Below are 13259 nucleotides of genomic sequence, written 5' to 3' on the forward strand. Positions count from 1 at the left end.
CTACAAGATTCAAACTCCGCTGATTGTACACTCAAAATCCCAGGGCTACCTTCCTCCAAGCCCTTGATGCCATCACCCATCAACCGTGTCTTCACCACTTCAACAATTCCTTCCAAGAATCCACCTGCCTTACTCAATCTGCAATAAATATAAATCAATTATTTGAAGGGCGTCTACAAAAGAGTGCAAAACCACCACAATGAACATTAAACTGATTGGGCTACGGCGGTCATTCAATACAGTGATGATAAATTTATTATTTCCATTATTTAATGAGCACAAATGTAATTTTGCTTTCTTGCGAGCTTAACACTGTGATGACTAAAAATGGTAAAAGTTATATTTCCTGGATTAACTCCAATATTTGACTCCAGGATCACATTAGTGGCAACCATTGCAAGTTGAAAAATTTTCAGCTCACCTGCAGCCAACCTATGGAGATAACACGTGATGGTGCACTGAAATGTGGCATTTGCCAAGACAAATTATCAGTCAAGGCTTATTTAATGCTGCAGAGGGGCTTGTGGAGAGTTGGTCACTGGAATTGGGTGGTTTACAAAGGTTGAAAACGGGAGACAATCAATTTAAGAGGAAGGTGGACCTGGAATGCCAGCCACTCCTCTTACGGAAGCAAACATTAACAACCCCACTGTTGCTATTGTTAGAAAAGATTGTCCAACAATGTCCCGAGCACTATCAGAAATATTAATACATTTCCCACCAACCCACACGCTGGTAACAGAAAATGTGAACATGAGATGCGTTTGTGCCTTTTGAGTGCTGAGACTGCTGGGGCCAAACAAATCACAAATCAAATCATCAAAATAAACATGTTTGGGGAGTCCAGTAATCAAAAATGCAATGTTAAAGGTAATGGACTGGTGGAGTTTGGTAATGAAATCAAGTCGCCACAGATCACAGAATCTTTGGGCACCATAAACACAGACAATGCGCAAAACAGATGGCAAGAATCCAAGAATGACACCATAGCGGTAGCTTCCGACACAGATCACAAATGTCCCTTATTTTGATTTCACTACAAGGTATCACACTTCGATGAACGTCACTGCAAATATTTTGACTCGAATCATGTTTAAATTAATGAATTTGTTAATATCATCTCACAGAATAGAGATATTATTATGATCCACTCCAAATGCCAATATAATGGATTGAAATGCTGATCCTTTATTGAAGGATCTCAGTTTTTCCCGGCGTATTGTATTCAGGAAGTTCTCTCGGGTTTCCCACCGGGTCAGCGTGGTGCACACCACGCTGACCCGGTGGGAAACCCGAGAGAACTTCCTGAATGATCCTTTATTATTCTTATGGGGTAAAATATACATAGTGGGTGTCTCTCAAGGCATCAACGTAAACATAGATAAAGATACACTGCCTCTATATTTCTTATCTCTTTTTCAACCATACTCATGGGTTTGATCATGTCCTATCCTAGTCCTATGCCTACACATCAAATTACCTTGTAGACCCCACCAGTAATAATTAATTACAAGTGCTTAAATATGTCATGCAACAGATCAATAATTTGCTATACCTATGGTTAGGGAGGAACTAACTTTACCCCTGCACAGACATTCAATTAAAATACGTCCAATTTCAATTAATTATGTAATGTAGTGGTTGAATCCATCCATTGTATTATGCACTCCCACATTCTCTGCATTTACATCTCAATTACCTCTTTTGGTCTTTCAATGAGGAAAACGTCTGCAGAGCCATGTGGAAGCACACCATGCGCTGTTTGGTTATTTTGGAGGGGCTGAAGTCCACTCTCCTCAGCAAGCAAGAGGCAATTGACGCATTATATTTACTGCACAACTGTTTGACGGGCAACTTCTCCGAAGATGCCCGCTTACATTTCTGAAATAGTAGTTTGGGAGAAAACGTTGCAGCATTCAAACATTACATTCAGTACACACAAAATAATTACACCGTCAATAAATATCGTCCATAAACAAGAGACGAACCTACTTCTACCATCATATTTTTATCACATATCTAAAATGCAATTTGGTAAACATGGATGTTCCGTAGAACAGATTTACTGCCCAAGTTCAACATGTATCTTCCCTAAAGTATTCAGGTATATGGTTGTTTTCTAAGTTTTAAATACCGTACTAACAATCAAGTTATTACATTTGCAAATTTTACGTTAGTACTTAAAATATTGATCATTTGGGGAGAACATTGAAAGCAGCATGAGGGATAATCAGAACAGAGTGATCACTTGATGATTTCAAACTCATGGTTTTTAAATATAAAAATGCAATTCTCGATAAACACTATTTTGGAGTTTCATCTGAACCATTCAAAATGTTTAGTGTTTTATTTAGCAAGGCAGTTCAAAACTTAATGATAATTATTAGCAGGTAAGAAATTTATTTCCCACTAAGGTCATCTTTATTATAATAAATAATTTTAATTTAAAATATGTGCATTCCTAGTGGCATGACTTATTTAAATATGAGGACTGTCCAGAAAGTAACACCCATTATGCTATAAAAGATACACTACAATGGATTGGGAAAACTTATTACATTCATCTCAGAACTGCACATACCTACCATTTTATACATATTCACCAAACATATTTAAACATTTGTCATGTCCCTGAACTAGTTTTCAAATTCCTAAAGTATAACATTGCCGCCTGCAATCACAGCACACAGATGACAGCACCTTGGAAGTTCCACATCAAGACAAGCACAACACATAAGGTAGCCTAATTTTTCAGCAGTATTTCCATGCAATAGAGTCATAGAAATCTTTGGAAAACTGTCTAAAGACATCAGATATCATCAAACGCCCATTTAAATGAACTCTTTGGTCACATTTCAGGCGCGGCTCATTTTTCACCACAGAAGGGCGGCCACTTCCGACGTCAACATGGACATTTGTGTTCACTCTTAAATGAACGACAACAGCAAAGCAAAACTCTTGTCACCCTTCACATTTGGTATGAAAACAGCGCACAAAGTTCCTGATGAATGTCAGTAGCTTTGACGTTTTTTTTAACAGCAAAAACTTTTCACTGAACAAATTCACACTACGCAGTAATTTCAACAGTATTGTTCACTTTGACTTGCTATGGTAAACAAGCGACCTTCCAATCACAGCAGCTTGAGGTGTGCTGACCAACTGTGTGCATCACTACAGCAATTATTAGGCTGCCTTCACTAATTCTCAGGCTGCATGAAAACAGAGGTTACTTCTGGGACAGCCCTCACGGGGGAAAATATGCATACTTGATGTTAATGTTTGCTTTGCTTGGGATATCAAAGTTTATGAACAGCTGGTGTGCCATTTGCTAATAAATGAATACTCAACTAGAATCACAAGAGTTCAAGCACAAGCAAAACCCAAGGCCACACAACATCACACATCACTGTGCAATAGGTTTTATTCTGAATATATTCAACAGATTCAGGCAAGACGTAATGGAAGTTTGTAACTATGGGAAAAACTAAAGTAAAAAATATAATCCATCAAATGCCTCTTTGTATAAGCCTCATTACCTAGCATAATTCTTCCATTAATGTTGTTCTTGCTCTTTTGCCCACCTTCTTCTAAGGCACTTCCCAAACGGGTGGCCTGCTCTGCTTCTTCTACCTTATGCTCCCAAACTTTAATGTTTACCTAATCTCTCGAGTCGACTCCCATCTTTTCAAAAATATTCATCGAGTGAGGCAACTCCTCCACCCACAATCCCCCCTCACACAGCCCACCTATCAATGACCGACACCACATCAAAACTCAAGTCCATGACATCCCAATTTTTTTGCAGTTCTGCAAGGACGTCATTTTTTCAAAACCTTCTCCAATTTCTTTCCGTTTTGTTTCTTTTGCCCAGTTAGTTACCCACTTTGCTTTATAATCTAGCTCTTTGTACTTTGCCCACATCCTTTGATTTCCCTGTCCCATCCAATTTCCTAATCGTGTGCTCAATTAATTCATGGCTTCCCAACCCTTTTTCTACTTGCACATTTTTATTTCTGGGATGTAAGTTTCTCTGTTCCTTAATTGCATTATTCCCATCTTTCTTCTTAAGGAACACTTCACCTTTATATTCCCTCCAAATTGTATCGACTGCCTCCAGAACCCTATTCCTTTTTGCTCCAAGCAAGCATTCCATTGTCGCGTGGTTGGCGGCCGTGACATCATTGGTGGGAGCGTAGCACAGGACGAGAGAGTCTTATTCCATCTATGCATCTTTTATTTAACCCTTATCAAGCAATGGGGCTCAGGCACCGGGGAGTAGGGACGGGCGAGCAGGGAGGGCAAGGCTGGGCATCTCTGGTGTGGTCGTAGGAGCCTACGACTGATGGACACAGAGGCAGGGTATCGGGTGAGGAACGAGGAAAGGAATTGGGTCGTTGGGATAGGTTCAGGGAAGGGCTGGGCATCTCTGGTGTGGCCGTAGGCTCGACCGAAGGACTCAGAGACCGTGTGAAGAATGGGGCCCTGCTCCAGAAGCATCTTGTTTTATATAGCATCGTGCCTTTGGGGGGAGGGACTTCAAAGTAGCTACATAGTAGCTACATTGTAGCAACAAGGGACTAGTGGCGGTAGTAGGGTGGCGGACATTGTCTTGCCTTGGTTTCCGAGAAACCTGCACTAACTCACCATACATTGTCTGGTATGCTGGGGGGCACCCCTTGGGAGAGTCAACTGATAGTAAGGGTTTTCAAGACACCCATACTACACCATGTTCCATTTTCTAAGGCTTTTTCATTCACATAAGATTAAAATCACACTTCCTAAGCACCAAATTGTGATCAGAAAATATGTGCATTGATTCGCCAGCCATCTTCCTTATAGGAATTAATTCAGCCCCCCATCATCCCCTCAAGTACTTGTTACCATTAGAAGCAAAAATATACAGTGTTTTATTACAGGCTGCATAGATTAAAGGCAGTTCCATTGCATGATGTTCAATTTCATACAGAACTAAATACTAATATCCCAACAGAATGATTTAAGCAAAAAATTAATCCACACTTAATTAAAAATTGAAAGTTATCACGGAAGCCACTGCCCTTTCAATGAGTGCCAAAAAGGATTCCCTTCCGCCCTTGAGAAGCTGGCCGGAATACCTATAAACCTGCGGTCACACCAATTAGGTGGAAAACCCCAGAGACACTCTGCTTTGAGACAAAAGAGCCTTCAATTTGATTGGAGAACCAAGTAACTATTTTCCAAAGGTCACCTCAGCCATAGCCGCTTGCTTACCTTGGAAAAAGCAGACATCAACAGTGATGACAGATGGCAAATTTGGTCCACATTGGCATTACCATCTTTCAATCTTTCCTTTATTGCCGTCACAGCCGTTTTCATTTGATTCAAGCCAGCTGTACGAGACATGGATATATCAACCATTCTTGCCATGAGGTCTTCTTGGAGTTGGGTTACTTCCCTGCAGGCTTCAGGGCTGCTTTGACTGTATGCATCACTGTCGGTTCCAGATATGTACCATGCGAGAAAACTGCCAATGTCGAGATAACTGACGAGTTCTCTGAACACATTGAAGGCCTTTACAGTCATCAGCAATGCCTACAAAATAGGAGAGAGGAGACAAGGATGAAGCTAACAAAAGCCATGGCCCTAATCAAATAAGCCCTCACCTATCACCAGCAAAAATAGTCTCAAATACTGAAATCCAACTAAATAACATAGTTTACTCTACAAAATTTTGATAAAAACCATAAATACATTAAATCAACCCAAACGAAGGTCGTTTGGTGGGTGAGGGTAGAGTTCACCCAGGGTTAAGCCCTGCACGGCTTGTGATATTCACACATCAGGCTAATAGGGGCTGGGAATAAAGGCCGGTTCCTTCCTGTTCCCGGGAAGATCTGGCACCCAAAAAATCACACAGCTTGGGCAGAGAGTAGAGGGTGCTTGGGAGGAGCCTTCCCCAGGCATCGAACCCAGGCCCTCGGGTCAGAATTCCAACGCTCTACTCCTTAACTACTGCACTCAGACCAGTCTAAGATAAAATTAATTTTTTATGCAAAATAAATTATGCAACTCAAAATGCATCATCTCTCTGCAATGAACAGACTTAGCAAATTGACTTAGAAATCATTTAGGACAAGTCAAGAATTTAAAAAGATATTTTGTTCCGCCAAATGGATTGGCAAGACATGTGCACTTAGTAAATAGACCAATGACCGATATCATTGCAAGTGCCCCACTCAGATGTAAAGGGGAAGAAATCTTATAAGTACGGTTAAGTTCAATTGCCAACATCAAGCACTTCTGATCTGAAGTTACCAATTGCAACACCAGAAAAACTGTCACCCTGGTACTTAGTACTTATGCAGAAAAAATCTTGAAAGACAATGATCTTCAAGACCACCACAGAAACCTCCACAAGAAACATCTACATGAAAAACCTGATTCAACTCAAAGCAGATTTGATAGCGTGGGTATTTTACTCATCGTCATCTTCTGAAGCCAGCGCCTTGTCATTGCATTGGTATTTTAATCTGTGCTTGAAATGACAAGATTATTCTTCATATGCTTGTGGACAAGAAATAAAAGTCCAGTGAATATATTTCAAACTTAGGTCAATTTATTGATCCTTGGCTTCATGTGGTATTCTTTAATACTAATCATTGAATGTCAAGAAAAATTGCATCAACCCATTACTGATAGCTCACCCTGTAGTTGACCTTGAATGCTTCAACTCACCTTTGTCGAAAGGATCTCGACCTGCACCCATTCATCAAGTTGGGAATGTTCCCTCGACACCATCAACAAGCCAACCATGCAGAGACTGACAACGATTCTCGTGCTTTCCGAGAGATGCGGCAGAGGAAGGGAGCCCAGAGTGTTTAAAAGTTGATGGAGAACAGAAGCATCAACACTCAAAGGAACAGCATCATCATTCCCTTCTGCATCACTGCTGTAAGACTCCAAGTATTCTCTCAGCTTGGAAGCAATCACTTGAGGTAATCCCTCAAATGATGTGCTCTTCCAATGCTGCAGTTTCCCGTCTGCAAGGACCTCCCCATATGCCTCCACCATCCCAGACACGGTCTCAGCAACAGACCGCAGAAGTTCTTGAGACAGAATCAGTCCTCTCTTTGCCCATCGAACCCTCTTCAGCCTTGGCTCTCCCCCAATACATGGAGACTGCTCCAGGCATTCATTGTGCTTTCTCTTGAGGGATTTCTTCTCAACTGAAAATGATTGAGGAGGCTCTAAACCATTTTGTGGCTCTGATTGCATTACAAGATACTCTCCACTGAGCACCAATTGACATGATAGTATCCCAGGGAGAAGTGCACGTGAAAAGAAACCTCCCACGCATTGAATGATAAAACAAACCATTCATTGCCAGCAGAGTTTCCTTGTGGGCCTCCTGTTGCCACCGGAAATGAGCTTTTGCCACCCAAAGTAATTACACACCACTCACCCCTGGCGGTGACAAACAAGTTTTGGATGGCTCAACATAACACTTAAGGGTCGGAGTTTAACATGGCCAGATGCCACCCTACCTTTGAAATTCCAACCGGCTATATTTTCAATAAGGCAGTAGTTTGTTTACATCTACTGGTGTTCAGCTGGTGAATTAAAAGCATATAAGTCAACGTAATAGGTTGTTAAAAGTGGCAACATTGATTCTTCAAAAATATTTCATAATAACTACACCGAAATTTTCCATCATGAAAATGTTCACAGTTCTTACCCATTATTTTACATAGCATGTATTTATTTAATTACAACACAAACCTACAATTATTAATTGCAAGTGCTTCACTTCCATTTACATTACTCCTTACGGCAAATCAGCCACTTGGTGCACAATCCAAGACGTCGTTTTACGACTGCAGTTGTTCTTCCAATACACAAATTACCCAGATTACTCCTAGTCGTTATGATTGAGATTATGAGTGTGTGACGTTGTGCTTGGCGCAGCGTCACTTGCCCAGTTCGAATACGCGCGCCCCTCTCGCGAGCCGTAGAACGGCGGGGCGCTATTTGTGGGCGCCGACAATGTATGTAAGAAAAAAAGAAGAGCGGGGCGCGCCGCGCGCGGAGAGTGCCGGCCAACACGTGGTAAGGAGAGTTCGTTGTGAGATGCCCGAGAGAGAAGGTCGTGTGCTATCATCGTCGAGTCACCGACAGCCTGCGAACACCGGGGGTGCGCGTGCCAGCAACCGACCTCGCCGTGTGGGCCCCCCGCAGGCCCCGACCGGAACATCGGGAGCCAGCAGTCGACAGCGAGGCGGCCATCTTCGGCTGCAGCCGAGCGGCCACCCAACATCGTGGCCCAGCAGGCGTCGGCACCGCGCGTCATGTTTGCTTGGGAGCGCCCACACCTTTTCTTGTGATAATAAATAGTTCTTATGAAGTTTACTCGTCGGAGTCCATTTTTATGCGCCTCCTTGCGTCCCTCGTGATTTCAGCTGAAGAGCCGCTGCCCACCCCGGGGCACATAAAAGGTGAGCAAGCCCTCCCCTGGGACGAGGAGTGTGATGGGCCAGGTGACAGCCAGCGGCGTGACTCTGCGGCTAGCCATGCGGCTAGCCTGGCGCCCTCAAAACAAGTAGAGTCGCGGCCTCCCTTGTCTCGCGGTATCGGGGAAAATTTATATATGAATTAAATACCGCGTCACAAATGGCGCCCAACGTGGGGCAGCCTTTCTATTGTTGTGCGAGAAAAGTGACAATTATATTTCGAGAGTGCGCATGAGGCGCGAGTGTAAAATGGCGTCGCGTCGGCCTTGACGAGGCAACAATGGTGTGAAGGAGAGCGAGCGGAGTGATACCGGCATGGTGTGCAAAGCGTGTGTGTGAGCGGGAACGATGCGTGATTAACATCGCGCGAGCGCCAGTTATTACGTACAGCTCTTTCGCGAGCGGTATACAATTTTTCTATTTGATTTATAAATTAGTCCTTTTTTTTTCGCTATACATTTTCATGAAATAAAAAAATTTAAAATTCTTTGTGAGGGAAGCAGTAAATAAGAGATTATAATTTCTACTCAATCTTTTGTACTTGAATGTGGTTTGTGCGGTTGCTTTGAGTGGTTGCTTGGCGTTGAGGGTGGGATGAAAGCTGTGAACATTCCCGAGGCGACTTGTTTCCAGTTAAGTTGCGGAGGGACGATCGGTTTCTAAGATTAACTACTATTATTGGCGTGAGGGAAGCTCCGTGCGTGGCCACGTATCCCCAGAGTGGCAGAGGATCCTTTGAAAAGAGGAAGTGGAGTTTGTAATTTTTGAATTTTGAGGTTAGGTTATGCTTTTAATATAGAATTCTGATTTATTCTACCCTATTTGTTATAATAACTGTAGAATAGGGAGAAAGCTTTAGATTAGGATTAAATATTTGCAGTAAGCGTATTTTAGGTTAGGTGGGGCAAATCCTTTAATTATTCAATAGGTTAAGAATTTTCTTCTTCCTAATTTACAATGGAGGGTGACACTGGATTTTTGGCGAGATATCAGAGAGATATGAGGGCACTGCTACGGCATTCAGCGGTAAAGGCAGAATTTGAAATAATTAAGCAAATGAGTGAAGAAGAGGTGGAAAATGAGTTGTCAAGTAAAGGACACTCCTTGGTAGGGCCACTCTTAGTGCGCAAAGAGCGATTATTGCGGGCTAAGCTTCTTTTGGCACAACCACGGTTAGGGACACCATGGTCAAAGAATTGGACGAGGATGTGCAGCCTGACGATGTAACCCTCTCAGGAGCTTTATACGCCTTAAACTGGGACGAAGACCTAGATGCAGGGCGGAAAATGAAACGAGCATGCAGTAAGGGGCATAAAAAGAAGCACATCGAGACGGAGAAAGTTGCCGCAAGCGACGGAGAAATTAATGAGGAACTGAACCCCATTCGGACCATTACAGCAAACGCAACGGGGGGCCCTCAGCCCAAACTGCCGCTGATGGACTCATATGATTTTCCGCCGCTGGGGGAAAGGAAAGAAGCGTCAGATTTGACCAGAGAAAAGGAAAAACTGCGCATTCTGCCTTCGGAAGCGAAATCAAATCAGAAAGAGATACCAGTACAGAGCGACCGCAACTCTGAGGAAATAAAGGAGTTGCGGAGTCAATTGCAACAGCAGAACGAGATGATCAACAACCTAACGGATGGAATTAGCCGAATTTTACAAAAATTGGGCAGTGAGAAGAACGATAAGGAAGTGAACTTGAGAAAGGGTTCCAAGAAAAAGTATCGGAGGAAAATAACATCCACTTCGTCATCTTCTTCAGAGTCGGAGGTAACGAGCGGGTCGTTATCTACTGACAGCAGTGATTACTCGGACGATGCATCAGGGGACGATGGACATAGACAGAGCATCAGCTATGAGTTAGGAAGGGCCATAACGAGACCTACGTGGTCTAGGCCTTCACAGGCGAGAGACCAGGGACCGGGCTTTGACGGAGCTTGTTATTCCTGCGGAGAGTCGGGACATAGGGCAAATGCGTGCCCGAGAGTCCAGTGTTTCAGCTGTGGCGCAAGAGGGCATATCAGTGTCAATTGCCCCAGTCGACCTGGAAGGACACAAGAAAAGTGCCAACTTTGCGGCAAGGTCGGCTTATTGGCAATTAATTGCCCTAATTGCAAACACCTGTTTACTCGGCAGGAAAACGGACAAGCGGGGAGTCGCCTAGCCCAAGCGGCTTCCCCGCAAACCAATCCGTCGAACACGAAACGGCTGAATTAGATCTAGGTAATCATAGGAATAAGTCGATTAGGTTAGGAAATGGTGATTCGATTTTGGAAAAGCCGAGTTGGACAGCCAAATTCTGCGAACCAAATTCGATCAAGGGAGATGTAAATAGTGGAATAAAGGATTGTATAGGGAAAGGAAGGGAGATAAACTCAGATGGGCCAGATGAAACATCTGCTCCTAGGTCGAGTTGGACAGCCAACATCCACCACCCATCTGAGGCGTTGGCAAAGATCAAGGATGAAGAAATCTACAGATCGAGGTGGACAGCCAACCTCTATCGATCTGGCCAATGCAATGGAGCTATCAGGAAAAGCTCTCCAGCTGAGCAGTCGAGACGGACGGCCGACCTCCACTGCAAAGCTGATATTTGCTGTCCAGCCGTTGATTTCGCCGAGCCGAGCGGGTCAGCCCGTCTCCGCCCACCAAATCAACCGCATATGGGGCAGAAGGCGCATTGGTCGACGGAGTCAGCTCCGCTCTGCCAATCCGTTAGGTCGGAAAAAAGCGAAAGGGTCAAGTCTTTGGTAGGATCGAACAGGGCAGCCTGTCTCCAGCCGCCAAAGCAAGCAGAGAGTGAGAGAATGAGTGAGAGGCCTCAGAGCATCTCGTCGGTGCCACAAAGCCCGCCGAGACATGCGTGGAATGTAGATTCTGCCCAGTCGCTTCACGCGGGCCGGAAATCAGAACAGGAGAGCGATTATGAGAAATTGCCTCAAGTACTGTTCACTCTGGATCGGTTGTGTTCCAACAAAGGGACGGGCAGGAATGAGTCGAGTGAGAGTGTGACATACCCTGTAACCATTGAGGACAAACCTGATAGGCTGTGTCCGGTTCAGGGAGGGGGAGTCGGCGTGGAGTCCACGCCTAGAGTGAGTTTAGCGAGTGTGACGGCAGGGCTAGTAATCAATAAGGAGAAGAGCGAGTTTTGTTGTACCAGGGCTGCATATCTTGGATATCTGTTAGACGCAGAGGGAATTAGACCAGATCCGGAAAAGATAGCTCCAGTCGTGAATTATCCAGCACCATCTAACCTCAAACAACTAAGACGATTTCTTGGTATGATTGGATGGTACGCTCGGTTCATAAAGGACGATTCGGAAATCAAGCTTCCACTGGTCAAGTTATTGCACAAAGGTCAAGAGTGGGAATGGACAGAGGAACAGCAGAAAGCGTTTGAGACATACAAAAGGGCCATTACGGAAGCCCCGGTCTTGGCAAGGCCGGACTTCTCTAAACCCTTCATTGTACAAACTGATGCGAGTAGTGAAGCAATTGGAGGTGTTCTTTCTCAAGTGAATGAGGACGGAGAACATCCAATCGTTTATGTCAGCCGAGTTCTCACATCAGCTGAGAAAAACTATACGACGACAGAGAGAGAGTTGTTAGCTATTCTATGGGCCATAAAAAAACTAAGGCCTTATTTAGAGGGCTACAAGTTCCTCGTGATCACAGACCACTCCGCACTCCAATACCTGCGAAACCTCAAGGAACCTACGGGTAGGCTCGCGAGATGGGCGCTGGAGTTGCAGCAGTGGGACTCCGAGGTGGTGCATCGTCGAGGTAAAATCCATGATTTGCCTGATGCACTATCTCGTATGTACGAGCAACTTTCTGGCGAAGAGAAGATCGCTGAAATTACGGAAGTAAAGGATGAGGACTACCAACGCAGAGTCGAGGAAGTCAGCAAATATCCGGAGAGGTATAAAAATTGGAAGGTCGAAGCGGGCCACTTGTATCGTTACAAGTACGATGAGCTGCTCGATCCAATCGCTGATTGTGAAGAGGGCTGGAAACTCGTGCTTCCAAAAGAATGTCGAGAGCGGGTCATAAGGGATGCCCATTGTGAACCTTCATCGGGCCACCTCGGAGTGGAAAAGACATTCGATCGAGTTGTACGAGATTACTATTGGAGAGGGGCCTATCACGACATTCACAACTTTGTGAGGCAATGTCAGGAATGTCAACAGTTCAAAACGTCGCAGCAAGCGCCTCAGGGACTATTGGGTAAAAGAACGGTAGAGAGACCATGGAGCGTCGTAGCAGCAGATCTCATGGAGTTTCCGCTTCGCAAAGCCAAGAACAAGTACTTAATAATCTTTCAGGACTTATTTTCAAGATGGGTGGAGCTAAAGTCGGTCAGAGCTGCTACGGGGGCCAACGTGGTTAAAGCACTTGAGGAGCTTGTCCTATTTCGCTGGGGAACGCCGGAGTATCTCTTGACAGATAATGGAAAAGAGTTTGATAACAAATGCGTAAGAGAAGCATTGGCAGAGTATGGAATAACGCATACAACAACGCCTCCATACCATGCTCAGGCAAATCCAGTGGAAAGATCCAATCGAACACTGAAGACGGCCATCGCGATGTTTGTAGAAAAAGACCATAGAGACTGGGATCAGCATTTACACGAACTAAGGCATGCAGTCAACACCGCGAAGCAGGCCTCGACTAAGATCTCGCCAGCCTACTTGAACTTCGGAAGGCATCCACTGCCAGTGAAGAGTTTGCGGCGCGAGCTTGAGAAGGGGGAAGGCATAGAGAGCAG

General features: G+C 44.4%; 1 protein-coding gene across 1 annotated transcript in view; it reads right to left on the bottom strand.

Annotated features, from left to right (window-relative positions):
- The window catches only part of LOC139695219 (uncharacterized), a 47181-nt gene that overhangs the window by 18021 nt on the left and 15901 nt on the right, over positions 1–13259 (bottom strand). Inside the window, exons 8-11 of the mRNA XM_071593904.1 lie at positions 6715–7205; positions 5251–5571; positions 1700–1881; positions 1–138 (exon numbers count right to left, since the gene is read on the bottom strand). The exon at positions 1–138 is cut by the window's left edge and continues 214 nt beyond it. Of these exons, the coding sequence (XP_071450005.1) occupies positions 1–138; positions 1700–1881; positions 5251–5571; positions 6715–7205 (1132 nt within the window). The remainder of the gene's footprint in view (positions 139–1699; positions 1882–5250; positions 5572–6714; positions 7206–13259) is intronic.

This window comes from Hetaerina americana, unplaced genomic scaffold, assembly GCF_022747635.1.
Source record: "Hetaerina americana unplaced genomic scaffold, ioHetAmer1.1.p SCAF_6, whole genome shotgun sequence".
Classification (NCBI taxonomy): domain Eukaryota; kingdom Metazoa; phylum Arthropoda; class Insecta; order Odonata; family Calopterygidae; genus Hetaerina; species Hetaerina americana.